General features: G+C 42.2%; 3 protein-coding genes across 5 annotated transcripts in view; 2 read left to right on the top strand and 1 right to left on the bottom strand.

Annotated features, from left to right (window-relative positions):
- Positions 1–418: 418 nt before the first annotated feature.
- LOC144016349 (DCN1-like protein 5) lies at positions 419–6,951 on the bottom strand. Of its 2 annotated transcripts, none has more exons than XM_077517354.1 (8): positions 6,801–6,951; positions 5,991–6,090; positions 2,751–2,904; positions 2,575–2,666; positions 1,336–1,447; positions 1,137–1,241; positions 960–1,062; positions 419–707 (listed from the first exon to the last, which is right to left on the bottom strand). In XM_077517354.1, the coding sequence occupies exons 2-8, from the start codon at positions 6,056–6,058 to the stop codon at positions 652–654; spliced, it is 690 nt and encodes a 229-aa protein (XP_077373480.1). In that variant the 5' UTR covers positions 6,059–6,090; positions 6,801–6,951; the 3' UTR covers positions 419–651. The 2 variants fall into 2 exon arrangements, with proteins under 2 accessions (XP_077373480.1, XP_077373481.1); XM_077517355.1 differs by having other exon boundaries at positions 960–1,059.
- LOC144016627 (uncharacterized) lies at positions 6,929–10,666 on the top strand. The gene is made up of 6 exons (XM_077517967.1): positions 6,929–7,186; positions 7,581–7,644; positions 7,764–7,858; positions 8,857–8,962; positions 9,068–9,394; positions 10,616–10,666. The coding sequence occupies exons 4-6, from the start codon at positions 8,858–8,860 to the stop codon at positions 10,664–10,666; spliced, it is 483 nt and encodes a 160-aa protein (XP_077374093.1). The 5' UTR covers positions 6,929–7,186; positions 7,581–7,644; positions 7,764–7,858; position 8,857.
- A 3,198-nt stretch (positions 10,667–13,864) lies between these two features.
- Positions 13,865–15,380, top strand: part of nell2a (neural EGFL like 2a) — a 98,532-nt gene continuing 97,016 nt past the window's right edge. Inside the window, exons 1-2 of one of the 2 annotated variants that reach the window (XM_077517353.1) lie at positions 13,865–14,298; positions 14,449–14,577. In XM_077517353.1, coding sequence (XP_077373479.1) covers positions 14,247–14,298; positions 14,449–14,577 — 181 coding nt within the window. In that variant the 5' untranslated portion in view covers positions 13,865–14,246. The remainder of the gene's footprint in view (positions 14,299–14,448; positions 14,578–15,380) is intronic. The other variant, XM_077517352.1, reaches the window with a different exon arrangement.

The following is a 15,380-nucleotide window of genomic DNA, read 5'->3' as shown; positions in this document are numbered from 1 at the left end:
TATTAAAATGGCCGCTTCAGACCAAAATGGCACTTTTGTTGGCCATTGGTTGTTGAGATAATCTCTTTTTGTGGTTCCACTCATGATAGACATACCAACCAAAATTCACGGTTCCAGTTCAAATTTTTGGAGGATGATAAAACCCTCTCAAAGTGGTTAATTTTTCGAGTCTCAACCCACGTTGAAACTGCAAAGATTGGTGCAAAGTAGGCTGATTTCCCGCTAGAAGTGACTCGTTTGTGTCTATAAAAGACATTAGCATAGCGACCATGAACATTTGCTCATGATGAATAAGTGCTTGGCCAAAAGTTGACCAACCATCCTTTAATTTATAAACAAACAAAAAAAACAAAAACAAAAAAAAACTTGTTTTCCAAGCTTAACATTCATTTGAGCATCAACATAAAGCACAAAGAAAAACATTCAACATTTTTATTTGTATCAACATCTATAAACAAGAATCAAATGAGGGACAACCAAGAGTCAAGAAAACAAATATTGCAAGACATCCCTTGAGAAGTGCGCGTGCGATTGCGTGAGCAGTCACAGTCCGTCAAAGTGCGGTCGATTCCTATTTCTTCAAACTATGCACAGCTTCTTCCTGCATTTGCTGAGCTCTTCTTTCGTGTTGTGTTGTCATGCGCTTGCTAGCTAGGAGGCCGCGCCAGCCTTGTACCATTCCACAAACTCGTCAAGAAGCACCGACCCTGTGGAATGGAACAACACAAGTCAATTTCAGATGGCTAAAGTTCAACTTTATTTAAAAAAAAAAAAAAAAAAAAAAAAAAAAAAATGACAGATGACAACGTGACTAAGTAGACCTGAACTAGCTTGCAAATAATAAACCCTTAACACAATTTAATTTCAAGAAACAATTATAAATGATAGCTTTAAACTGTCCACTGCACTTTTTCAGGTGACTTCTAAGAGAAAACTATCGCATCCGCGGGACGACTCACAAGCTCCGTCTTGGTCGTAGTTTGTCAGGTCCGTGCGGAAGCTTCGACTGAACTCCAACACGTTGCACCACTGGTCCTTGTTCATGCCTTTGGATTTGCACTGCTGTTAAAAACACATATGTACGTCAAAACCTTGTCGCCCGTGACTAAAAGATACCCTCGTTTTTTCTGACTGACCTCCAAGAACTGGAGGAAGGCGGGGAAGAGGGGCCACGTTCCGTCCAGCAGCAAAGTCAGCATGCTTTTGGCCGTGTCCATGTCCACGTTGCGCTGGTCTTTATCCTGATTGGACGAACGCGGATGTCAAAGGAGACGCACTTTAACAAACATGACGACAGACGAAAAAATAACAAAAACAAAACGTCCGTCAACTCGCCCTGGCAAAGTCAAACGAGTATCTGTAGACACTTTTGAAGACGGCGTCGTCGTCGTTGAGCTGGGCGCGCAACGAGACCAGTTTGCCTCGTAAGCCCGTCGTGCTGTCGCACCTGCGCACAAAATCATGTCGACGCATCATCAACTGCTCGCAGAATGTTCGGAAAATTGGGATTTAGAAATTTGTGGATGAAAATGCACCAACAGTGATTCATTATCAGTGTGGTTAACTCATTTGCTCCCAATAACATGTAAATATGTTGTTTTTTTTGTTTGTTTTTTATGTTTTAAGTGTCCCAAAGACGTATTTATACGTTTTTTTAATTTATTTATTTTTCATGTTAGAGCACACAAAACGGCTTTGATGCAGCCTCTCAACTGCAAAGGACGGTTGCAGAAATGGTAGTTATTACACAAACGGCCAGCAGGTGGCAGCAATGTAGAAAAAAAAAAGCTAAATTACTTACAATTTTGAATAGATTTGTGAAAACTGATGAAACTTAGCTCTCTTCTAATGCTAATTGCTGCAAAACGGAAACAGATAGAAACATACTTTTTTTTTCCTGATGAAAGAAGAGACTTTAATCTTTCTTTTAATAGGTTCCATGCGTTTATAGCAATAGAACAATATTTTGTGGGCCTTGCAAAATCAGTCAAAATCCAGTCAAACAACCGGGAGCGAACGGGTTTGCTTCTGTGAAAATGGCTGGGAGTGAATGAGTTAAGTGCACTGCTGGTGGTACACCGGCTCCCTCTAGTGGTATGCAAAAATCACTGCAATGAAATGCATAATATTACAGTGGCTAACAGTATGTTTTATTACTCTTTTGTTTTATTTAACTCTGAAGGGAAAATACATTTCATCTTTTAGAACAGCTTGTTTTCAAACATTGATTTAGGTTCACTAACTTTTTTTTTTTTTTTGACCCCCCCTTATATGTACGCCCATTGTTATTGATCAAGCGGAGCATATTATTAGCTTACAATATTTCATATACTTTTTAGAAAAAAATGAAAAATTAGGCAAACTATTTTCTTTTTTTTGTAGATCAAAAACATGTTCAGGGAAGAGTAAAAAAACACACAAAAAAAAACATGTTATTCTGTGATGTTTCTGTGCATTGTTTCTATAGTTCTAATATCTAATATATTACTAGAGCTGTCAAAATTAATCGACAAGTAATCAATCATCAAATAAATCGACAACTAATATATGCATAATCGATAGTGCTGGTCTTACTTTAAGGTCGTCATGCCCCTGAGCCACTCGTCCTTGGTGAAGAAACCCATGTTGGCCGCTCCCAGACGCCAGGCCAACACCAGCATGACGACCTGCAACACGGGCGGAAGATAAGTGAACACGTCGGTGCTTGTCGTTTGTTTTTCGTGTCCCACATCCACACGCGGCGGACTCACGTCGTCAGGCGCGACGCCGACGTCCTCGCAGAACTTCTCCATGGCCTCGGGGCCGACCACGTCACCTGGGCCGGCGTACTTGCGGAACCAAACCAGGCACTTTCTGGCAGAGAAGGGCTTGTTGGCGCCGACGGCTTTGGGGGCGGAGATGCGCCTTCGGGCGAAGGAGAAGAAATACATTCATTTCTCTTCGGATGACTTCATTCGAACGTGGCGAAAAGATGCACGATATTGCTATTTTCTACCGATACCGATAAAGCAATCATTTAGGAAGTGCCGATGTCGATAAGTCAGCCGATAATTAATACATTGAAACGTCATGTAAACTTTACGGAATGTTTCAATGTATGTAAAGCACCATGAAGCTCAATTTTATTGATATGAGCCACAACCACAACAGATGGACCGACACGGCATATTGATTATTATCGGCGGATTTCTTTATTATCTGGTTTATCTGTGTGATGTCAAATTGGTCAATAACTGCCAATATTTTTCTGCAAATTTCTTTATCTAGTTTATTTGTATGGTGTCAAATTGGTCGATAATTGTCGATAATTAGCGCCAGATTTCTCGATTATCTGCTTCATCTGTTTATCAAATTGGTCGATAATTGCCGATAATTTTCAGCAAATTTCTTTATGATCTAGTTTATCTGTATGACATCAAATTGGTCGATAATTGACGATAATTTTCGCCAAAATCTTTTATCTGGTTAATCTGTTTGACGTCAAATTGGTCAATAACAGCCGATATTTTTCAGCAAATTTCTTTATTATCTAGTTTATTTGTATCATCTCAAATAGGTCGATGAGTGCCGATAATTTTTGGTAGATTTATCTATTATCTGCTTCATCTGTTTGACATTAATTGGTCAATAATTGCCGATAATTATCGCCAGATTTCTCTATTATCTGCTTAATCTTTTTGACGTCAAATTGGTCGATAATTGCCGATAATTTTCGGCAAATTTCTTTATGATATGGTTTATCTGTATGACATCAAATTGGTCGATAATTGTCGATAATTTTCTGCAAATTTCTTTATGATCTGGTTTATCTGTAGAGGTGTGCAAAATTTCCGATTCTTAGATTATTCACGATTCGGCCGTGGAACAATCGAGAACGATTCACAAACGTCCAAATTCCGATTATATAAATATTCCAAGGGAAGCGAAACTAAAGTGAACCGGAGCGAAAAGTACGCGGAACTGAAACGCAGTAGCGCGCGCGGTCTTCGGGACGCTTTTGGGACGGACCGAGAGTACACATCCACAACTCACGCCTCGAGATTCAAAACAACAACAAGCATGGCTGAGCTGACCAACCCACCTCTTCGTGAGATCAGACCTGCTCCGAAAAGGCAAACAACTTCAGGCGGAAGTATCAGCTAGCTGGCTGCAGTGCGTCGGTTAGCGTTCTACAGGGCGCCGCGCAGTGATACGAACGAACGAACAGAAAAGTAGTGGCTGGCGGTAATGGCGTCTGACTTTATTCAGAAAAGAGTATTGTGGTGGAAATGTATCACGCTTTTGAAAACAAAAAGTTTTTAGAAGAAAAACGCTTTATTTCCGAGACCCCAGCCAAACCGTCGAACCAGAACTGGTGTCACCGAACGCTGTCAGAAAGAAGTCAGCGCTGATCGCACACACGGGAGGTGAGGATCAAATTGAGATTCATGTTAAAAAAGCCGAACGATCCCATTAATGTTTACACGTTCATGTTTACACAAGTTAAAAAGCAGAAAAGCACTTGAGGGTTTGTTTTTTTTTTGTACCTCTGAGAAACTTTAATGTTTACATGTTCATCTTTACACAACTTAAAAAGCAGGAAAGCACTTTTTTTTTTTTTTTTAGGCATTTGTATTGAAGTAGTAGTTCACATTGTCTTTCATTTATACCTCAGTGCACTTTTGAGTGGATAAAAATAATATATTTTTGCTCAATGCTATGTTTTATTCTGTTGAAGACTGAATATACTTAAAAGCTGTTGTTACAGAATGAGGACTTGAGTATTTTATTTACTGTTTTGAACTGTTAACTTGATACTGAAATAGTAGTTTATGTAGGCCTGAGAGGACTTTTGTACTATTTTTGTAACTAATGTACGAAACATTAAAAGCACCAAAATACATTGTTTTTTTTCTGCTGCCTGGGGGGGAAATCAATAATCGTTTTATAATCGAATCGTAGCCTCTGAATCGTAATCGCAATCGAATCGTGAGGTGCCCCAAGATTCCCACCTCTATTTATCTGTATGACATCTCTATTATCTGGTGCATCTATTTGACGTCAAATAGGTCAATAATTGCCAATAATTATCGGCCACCGATATTATCATGCATCTCTACTAAAAATAAATTAAAAAACTTTTTTTCATATGGATCCTTTGAACACACTCAAACTAATCAATCAAGCAATTATATATTATAGGCGCTTTAGCATTTTTTTTCTAAAGTCATTTTTAACACCTGTTAAACATCATAATGTAAACAATTTTGCATGATTTTAAATAAATCCACCCCTGCCCTGAGGAATTAAGTAAAAGAATCATCAGTGATAAGATGCCAATTCTAATACTTAGCTAATCATTCATCTGATATGTTGACAAATCAGAAAAAAAAAAGAAATATCTTAATTCATGAGGCATTAGAAAGAGCAATATTACCATTGTAATTGTCAATAGTTTCTCTGCAAATCAACAAAAGCTCAATAAATCATCCGCACCCAAAAGAATTGCGTGTCAGAACGTGTCAGCAGTTATTAAAAAAAAAAAAAAAATGCCGAGGGCCGCTACAAAATGGACGGCGGGCCGCAAGTGGCCCCCGGGCTGTAGTTTGGACACCTCTACAACATTAGACAAGGATAATGTCATTTAAAAATAAACAAATAAATAAATGCATACATAAATAAACTAATTTGTGATGATTTTTCTCAGTTGCAAAATTACACTATACTAAAAGGACAAAGTAATTTAAAAAGTTATTTTATGCATTTTAATTAATCATCAGATTAATTGGTGATCGGAATTTTTTTCTGCCAACTACTGGAATCGGCAATCACCCTCCAAATATCCATAATTATTTGTGATAAACACTATACTATACATACACATTCAGGGTAAAAAAATCAAACAAGGGTTTTAACTTTAATTCTTATTTAAAAAAAAAAAAAAAAAAAAAGAATTTAATTTTTTTTTTTTAAAAAGCAATATCAGGAAGGTATAAAAAGTGTTTGCTTACTTTGTGACTTTGCGCTTGTGTTGATGATCATCTGGATCAGGAAGCTTTCTTTTTTTCTTCACCGGCATCACTGAGCTTTCCAGCGGCTTCACTGACTGGACTGTTAAAAATAAATAAATAAATAAATAAATAATAAAAGGTTTACCAGACACTTCACGAGGTACACGTGCGCTCGACTGGGTCTCTAATATTATGTCAAAAACAAAAACATCTGCAGAAGTTCCTAGCTGAGGAGCAACACTATATATTTAAAATCATTTAAATCATATACAGTGTTCATCTGCAAAGTGCGTTAAAAATGTTCCACGACCAGTGTCGCAATATGTATTTTAAATCCAAACAAACTTCAAAGAAATGTTTAATGCACTTTTTGCAATGCTGAGCTGGCAACACAGAGCAAAAATGACCTCAAATACATGACACAGCTCGTATGTTAAACGTGAAATTGCTTTGCTCATCCACTATTATGAATTATTAGTTTTAGCATCTTAAAGTTAATCATGTCTGGTCTGTTGAATAAAGACAGACGGCAGCGATTTCTTTCCTGCGTTTTATGGTCCAATAACATCTCACCACGACGGCTTTCTTGCTGTTGTTGTAGTAATGAAACATAAACTGTATTATTGTGCAGCAGCGTCTTTTTTTCTTTTTCCTCCAACTAGCAGTGCGTCGACTAGCTTCATGCTAATTTGTCAACACGCGCCAGATACTGGAAGACTCCATTGGGCACTGATTGTATGGCACAAAACAGTACGTTTATATTTTGTTAGCACCAACACATTTAAGCCTCACGTTGTGATAAGTACCTACTTGTTTCAGAAAATACAATAAAATGCAACACTTTCGCCGGCCGGTGGGATGAAGAAAGTAGCCCTCCCCTGGATGGATGCAGAGTGCAGTTGAGTTTGAGGCGTGCTGCCGCCACGCAGGGTGGACTTAAACGTTTGACTCCGCCCACACGGGTTTTACAAAATGGTTTAAACAATTTTTTTTTATCAACAAAATGTGTAGATTTATGATGCGCCGTCTTATGACGTATTTGTTTATTTTATTTTTATTTTTTTACGGAGCATCGAAAATTACAAACACTTAACCCTCAGTTAGTCGGGGCGGAGCTAACTAAACGGTTTGACCGAAAAGGTCGAAAGTGCAGTACTACATGTCACCAGCAGATAGGGCATCGCTGGACCATTGAGGTGAGTTTCGGTCAGTTTTATTTTTCGTTATTCAATAAAGTGTTTCAAACAATACCGTAAGCGCGATGTCATACGATGGCACACAAAGCCGCCATGGCAATAGTTTAACAACAAAGAATGAAAGAAGAAGGCGCTTCGAGGTCGAAAATCCGTGTGGGCGGAGTCAAACGTTGAAGTCCACCCCGTGTGGCGGCACGCCTCCAACTGCTCTCCGCATCCAGGGCTTCACTCGTTTTTTTTGGGTAGTGGACGATACCACTACTCTTTTAGGGGTGGTATGACAAATAAACAATCCAATTTCGATAAAGATTTTCTTTTCACGGGCATATTTAGACACAAATTTGTAGTATAGGTATAATTTACTGGGCAAAGTAAATATGGCTGTCGTTAACAGATGAAAATCAAGCGAGGGAATACTTGATGTTTGATACACCCCTCGGCCCTGCAATTCCAAAAAGGTAAACCGTGAGTTTTTTTTTCTCTCTTAAAAAGTGGAATGGTTTATTTATGTATTTTTGCACCTCGTAACGTGTCGAGTATTGAATGGTCCTTATGTTAATATTACAATTACACGCAGGGAGTACAGCTTGATGTCCAAAGAAGAAGATGACCATAGAACCAGCAGCTCTGTGACTGTAGTTCACCATATTCCACTCAAGATGGCGCTGACAGGTAGGCGATGAAAAAAAAACTGTACAACAATAAAATGATTCATGTTAATAACAACAATAATAACAATAATAATAATAATAATAATAATAATAATAATAATAATAATAATAATAATAATAATGTAGAATACATTCATGCAACACTTAATATGAGATGAGTTTGAGCAATTTACATAAAAACACTTTATTGACAAGTTTGAGCAATATTCTTGCCCTAAAACAAACAGCCAGGACTTATCCTTCAGGCTCCATATCATAGACGTCAATTAAAATTACTTTAATTGACTATTTTTAACGATTAATTAAAAAATAGTCACCAAATGATTGAAATCCAAAGTTTCCATCTTTAATTCAAGGTGTTTAACTGAGATATTCATTTGTTCATTTATATAATTAACAATTTTTGGAATGATAGTCATTTCATTTACCTCTACTTTCAGTTGTTTTCAGAGTGTTTGGACAAAAGGACATGCATGGTTGTAAATATAACTAATTCTTCTGGGTTAAGCGAAATGAACTGCCCTTGCCTTAAGAAACTTGAATGCTGTCATGTTTTGGTTTGGTGGGGGTGGGTTTTTGTTGTCTTTTGGTCGTTTGTCATGTGTTCCTTGTTTCTTCCCTTGTCCCGTTATGTCAAACCACGTCCACCTGAGTGTGTCTTCCCTTCCCAGTGTATCCACCAATCAGCTTCCCTTGCCACTTGTGTCTTGCCCAGCTGTGTCTAGTCATTGTCATTAGCCTGTGTGTATTTAGTCCCCTGTTTTCCGTTCGGTTCTTGTGGAGTCATTGTATCTGTTGTGCTTGTAGTATCTGTGTCCCTGTGTTCCATGCCATGCCATGCCTTGTCTTTGTTTTTTTGATCTTGTTAATTCTTTCATAGCACCTTGTTTATAGTTTTCGTTAATTAAATCCCCTTTTTTACCTGCATCCCTGCCTTGCCCGGTTTTTTGTTGCCTCCTGCATTTGGGTCCTGCCACCAACACCCCACTTTCGTGACAGAATGACTCCACCACAACTGGACCCAGCGGGGGCAATGGCGGAATGGGAGCCCTGGGCGAAGGAGGGGCTTGAGGCCTGCGACCGAGCCATTGCCGGGCTGAAGGAGGTACTGGCTATGTTCCGTGGCGTCGGGAGTGACGGGTCAGACAGGCCTCAAGTCCCTGAACCTTGTCTGCTGCAGCCTCTCGTCCCTGAACCTTGTCTGCTGCAGCCTCTCGCCCCTGAACCTCGTCTGCTGCAACCTCTCGCCCCTGAACCTCGTCCGCTGCACCCTCTCGCTCCGGAACCTTGTCTGCCGCCGCAGTCCCCGGCCACTTCGCCTGTGCCGCTGCCGCCGCAGCCCCCGGCCGCTTCGCCTGTGCCGCTGCCGCCGCAGCCCCCGGCCGCTTCGCCTGTGCCGCTGCCGCCGCAGCCCCCGGCCGCTTCGCCTGTGCCGCTGCCGCCGCAGCCCCCGGCCGCTTCGCCTGTGCCGCTGCCGCCGCAGCCCCCGGCCGCTTCGCCTGTGCCGCTGCCGCCGCAGCCCCCGGCCGCTTCGCCTGTGCCGCTGCCGCCGCAGCCCCCGGCCGCTTCGCCTGTGCCGCTGCCGCCGCAGCCCCCGGCCGCTTCGCCTGTGCCGCTGCCGCCGCAGCCCCCGGCCGCTTCGCCTGTGCAGCTGCCGCCGCAGCCCCCGGCCGCTTCGCCTGTGCCGCTGCCGCCGCAGCCCCCGGCCGCTTCGCCTGTGCCGCTGCCGCCGCAGCCCCCGGCCGCTTCGCCTGTGCCGCTGCCGCCGCAGCCCCCGGCCGCTTCGCCTGTGCCGCTGCCGCCGCAGCCCCCGGCCGCTTCGCCTGTGCCGCTGCCGCCGCAGCCCCCGGCCGCTTCGCCTGGGCCGCTACCTCCTGTTCCTCGTCAGGCGGCGCATGGAATGCGGCCGCCTCCTCGTCCGGCGGCGCCCGGCCAACGGCCGCCATCGCCTGCACCTGTTTCGGCGGCGCTCGGCCAGCGGCCGCCATCGCCTGCACCAGTTCCGGCGGCGCCCGGCCAGCGGCCGCCTCCTGCTCCTCATCTGGCGGCGAACACCCCGCCGCCACCTCTGCTCCTTGTCGGGCGTCGAGGACGCCCTCCTGACTGGCCCCGCTGGGACTCTCTTGTCGGGCGTCGAGGACGCCCTCCTGAACTGCTTTTTGTCTGGGACGGATGGGTGGGCCGTGTGCCCTCCTCCGTGCCCCCTTCCGCCCGCCCTTGTTTTTGGACTTTTTATGTTGGACGTCTGGGAGCCGTCCCTTGAGGGGGGGGTTATGTCATGTTTTGGTTTGGTGGGGGTGGGTTTTTGTTGTCTTTTGGTCGTTTGTCATGTGTTCCTTGTTTCTTCCCTTGTCCCGTTATGTCAAACCACGTCCACCTGAGTGTGTCTTCCCTTCCCAGTGTATCCACCAATCAGCTTCCCTTGCCACTTGTGTCTTGCCCAGCTGTGTCTAGTCATTGTCATTAGCCTGTGTGTATTTAGTCCCCTGTTTTCCGTTCGGTTCTTGTGGAGTCATTGTATCTGTTGTGCTTGTAGTATCTGTGTCCCTGTGTTCCATGCCATGCCATGCCTTGTCTTTGTTTTTTTGATCTTGTTAATTCTTTCATAGCACCTTGTTTATAGTTTTCGTTAATTAAATCCCCTTTTTTACCTGCATCCCTGCCTTGCCCGGTTTTTTGTTGCCTCCTGCATTTGGGTCCTGCCACCAACACCCCACTTTCGTGACAAATGCAAGGGTCACCAACATGGTGCGCACAGGTGAAAGTAGCCCCCAAGGACCACAGCAAGCTTGTTCTAGTTCATCAGTGATGGGACATTATGATTTCCTAGAAATTTGAAAATGTCAATGCTTAGGCTACACGGATTTATACAAATCAAGTGTTGCATATTGACTTATGTTTGGTACTATACCAAATCCTTCTTGACAATTGTGCCCGAGAAGTAGTTGTCCATTTCAAAATGATTGGCGACCCCTGCTTTATTGTGTGCGATAGTCAAGAAGACTAAAGGTTTGTGCTCTTATTACTTTTCATTCTTGGCTGGGGACTTGCTTCATAGCTTTCTATTTTCCCCATGGCGCTACAGGAAATGACAACTTGTGGGCTATACAAAGTAATTACATTTCCTGGGTGAACCGAGAGGGAATGTTATTGTATTAATAATGTATAGAGTGCGGAGGGGGGCATAAATGCAAGGCACCACCGATACTTCCTCTTTTTTTTAATCATCTATTTTTAAAACAGAGATCACAGAGCATGTTGTTGGCATGGGTGGAAACAATGCAGAGCGGGATGGAGATCCAAACGCTGATACTTTGGGGGTTCTGAGGAAAAAGCTGCGAGCTCGGGAAGAGATCTGGAACTCGCCCCAGAATCACTTGACAAGCTACTTCAACACGGCCAGCGCAGCCAACAAAAGTCTTTCCAAGTCATTCAGGGATTGGCTGAAGTGTGTTGTCAATTTAGGATGGCCTCTCAACACAACGTTGGAGAGAAACACTTCAGTTCCTGTCCATCTGGCAGAGAATTGATCAGTATGCTGCATGCGCATCGAGAAACATTGTTTCCCTCGCAAGAAACTTCACAAGGGCTCTTTCCGAAAAGGTAAGCGTTCCCATGGACCAGGAGGATGCAATTTCAACACATCACTGAAGTAATATTCAAAGCATCCGGGCTCTATAAAAAGACATTGACGAGGATGAGTCACCAAGGCAGCCGAGCAGCCTCATTTTCATCGGAGTTTATTGCCATGTGTCAAAAAAGACAAAGCTCGGCTGACAGCTGAGGATGATGACTTGTCAAAGAACAAAAGTGATGATGGGGCGACCTTAAGCATGCAAAATGTGACCGTCTTGCTTAAATAGTCGTTTGAAAGGACAGGTTTCAAAGAGGAGTGAAGGTAATCTGGCCCCAGGTGAGCTGGGACATATAGCCCAGCTGACTTTGGGTGACAGATTGTGTTTTCCCCTAAAAAGAGGCGTCAAGCTTTTTATAGTTACTCCAAGTTGAATTTTACCATCAAAGTAATAATAATAATAATAAAAAGAGAGAATTACACATTGGGTATTTTAAACAACCAACCACACAGCGTTCTCTTCCGCTATCTAAATGCTAACATCCAATGCAAAATTCCCCAGATGCCTACCAAATAACATCAATACTTGCTGTGTTGTTTTAAGAATCAAACATTTGAATACAAATGGTGCCCGTGCAGACAAGACCGAATAACAATGCTCACAGGCATTTTTTTAAATCCTCTGCGAAAAACACTGTAGTAGTTGTGAAAGTCTTCTTTCTTTGTCTTAATGACTGTATTATAAAGATACCCATTGGCCAACACAATTTAATGATTTACATTCTATTTAATCATGTATTGGTATAATTACTATACATTTTTAAATGTATATGAATTAGGGGTGTGAATTGCCTAGTACCTGACGATTCGATTCGTATCACGATTCACAGGTCACGATTCGATTCGATACCGATTAATCCCGATACGAATGGTCACGATTCGATACCGATTAATCCCGATACGAATTTATAAGTCGATTGTTGCGATTTTTTTCCATTCAAATTTAGAAAATACTATCAGTAAATTTGTACATGTACACTGTAAGATTTGTATGAATATATTTATCTAAAACTTGAGGCTTATAACCGTGAGCCACTGTACACAAACAGTTTGCAATCTGTTTCACATTTGAACAGCATTAAAATAAAAATATTAAGGCTTAATGTGCCGTTCATATAACATTCTTCCATGCTCAAGGTGTGAATCCTAAAAAAAAAAAAAAAAAAAAAAAAAAAAAAAATCGATTCTGCCCATTATTGAATCGATTCGAGAATCGCGCGATGTAGTATCGCGATATATCGCCGAATCGATTTTTTTTTAACACCCCTATATATGATGGTTTGCTCTCGTTTAAAAAAAAAATTTTTTTTGAGGGGTGGGCAGAAGCTGGAATGGATTCATGGCATTTGATTTGGAAAGATGATTTGAGATGCACATATTTGAGTAAAGAGCTCGGTCACGGAACAAATGAGGTGTCACGGTAGTAATGTCCGATGCAGCTAATCCAATGAGTGCGTCATTGGATGAGCTTTGACTAGCTTTGTAGTTCATTGCCAGTGGAATTCCGTTCATAGTAAAACAGGATAACAGAGATAAGACGAGAGAATGTACGCCGCAACGCTCTCTAGAAGATAACACGCAATAACAAAACCATGTGATACAAAGGAGACAAGACATATAGGAAAAGAAAAGAAAACAATATGAAACTATACCACACGAAGTAGATTAGTTGAGATATGATACAATAGCATGATGTGATATATTCCTTCCTTCCTTCCTTCCTTCCTTCCTTCCTTCCTTCCTTCCTTCCTTCCTTCCTTCCTTCTATTTTTCATTTAATTCTTTTTTCACACCCGCTTTTTGTTCATGTATATTTATATCCTTACTTTTCTGCCTTCCTTCGAGATGAATTGTCTCTGAACCAATGTTCTTAATTGGTTCTGCTTATTTAAAATTCTAAAAACATACATTGTATGTGTAACATGTAAAAGAAAATGTAATAAGTAAATAAATAAACATTTTAAATTAACTAATTAGTAGAGAAGACTCCTGCTATTCATGGAGGTTAGGGACCAGTCTGGTCCGCGAATAGCCAAACTTGCATATGATTTACACCATGAAATGCATGGTGGTGGGGGGGATGTTTATACATTCGATAAGCGTTTTCTATGAAAAACAAACAAACAAATAATAATAATAATAAATAATAAAAATAATATTGAAAATATTGAAAAGGAAAGTCCTCAATATTTGTATTTGCGGGTGCTGAACCGCGAGTATGCAAGGGTCTTTCAACCTTAGGGTACCGTGTTAAACTTGCTGGCGTTTTATATTGTCCCACCACAAGGAGGCGCAGTTCCCCCACTCTCTTCTTCGTCTTCCTACCAGGACAGGGGGAGTTCTCCGGCCCTCCCTCCCCGCTCTCCCCTCCACCCTGGGCGGCAGCAGCTCCCTTCTTTCCTTCCTTCCTTCCGAGCCGCGGCAGGACCGTCTGTTGAGCTGGTGAAGGCGTTGTTGGCGTCACGGTTCCTTTTGTGCTTCCTCCGCGCATCCACCTGTGCCCGCGGACGGCGCTCATGGAGCACATCCGCACGCCCTCCATGGAGTCATAATAACAACACCGGACTTCTATTTTTGCTATTTATATTTCTTTTTTTTTTGTATGCGCGTTAACGCCTCCTCATCGCCGGGGATGTAAAGTTTGGATAATGCCCCCGCTCAGCATCCTGGATCGCTAATATTCTCAGCATCGAACTACCTGACAGAAGTGGACAAAAAATATGGACTAATTTTTCTTTTCAAACATATTTTCGCCATGGGATTGTTACAGCTATTTCTGGTTGTCTACATATTCTGCGCTTGCTCAGGTAAGGACATTTGCCATCGCTGATCCATCCATGTTGCCTTCCATTATTAATTCATATGTTGTTGTTTTTTTGCGTTTGACAAGCAAGACTTCTCAGAATCACATCCACAAGCACACATTAACAATCAACGTTTATATTTCTGCAAATTAGTGCAAGGTTTTGGGGTCGACCCAGCTCTGCGCATCAGCGTGTTGGATGAACTCATGCCCGGAGATGGATTTGATGGAGTTACTCAGGTCCAAGGTTTCCATAGAGAATCAAGAGCGTTCCACTTTCAAGGTACGGCAACTCCACAAACTGATTTTTACAATCATTGCTACCCGTTTATTCGCTTTGTCCTGCTGTCACGCCCCAGCGTGTGGATTATTTGAGGGTGAGGAACGTGCATTCACCCCCAAGTAGAAGTCACCCACTGGTGGGAGATGCTGTGCACTGTGCGTGTGGTCTGAACAGTTGCCGAAAGAACGTGTGTTGCCTAACACTTGTATACGTTTTACAAGTCGAGTTGTCAAGTTAGACAGCAAGTATATTCCAAATACTTGGTGGTGAACCTCCACCATTACCTCCAATGGGATTCACCTTGTTACATTTAATGGAGGCTGTTGTCACAATTTGTTTGGCAGATGGTAAATATTTCTTCAAAAAAGAAGCCACGCGTGTTTGCGTCAAACTGTTCTGAGCCACTCCAGATGAAGTTAAAAAAACAACAACATGCAGCTAAGAGAATTACTTGTACGTGTAGTGTCTTTCAAACAACATCATAACTCTTGCCTTTCATGAAAATTTGCTAGCTTAATGCTAACACACAATGTTGAACGTCATAGATGGGCTAACGTTACTAGCATCGATGTGGCGGTAGTACCAGAAGAAGCACAATGTGGGATTGGAACAGATTCCTTGCATTTCCATTCATTTCATTTCCTAAAGACAATTTGAGAAGAGATACAAGTGTTTTGAGTTACAAGCCTCGTCACGGAATGAATGAATCTTGTAAGTCAAGTCACCTTCGTACGTAACTCTCCAGTCCTGCTTAATTGTGAATTTGGTCCGCTTTCCACTTTTCCTTTGGCTACGTCAGTCCT

Source organism: Festucalex cinctus, chromosome 3 (assembly GCF_051991245.1).
Source record: "Festucalex cinctus isolate MCC-2025b chromosome 3, RoL_Fcin_1.0, whole genome shotgun sequence".
NCBI lineage: Eukaryota > Metazoa > Chordata > Actinopteri > Syngnathiformes > Syngnathidae > Festucalex > Festucalex cinctus.
Note: the sequence above shows the minus strand (reverse complement) of the source record. Positions and strands in the feature narration are given on the sequence as shown.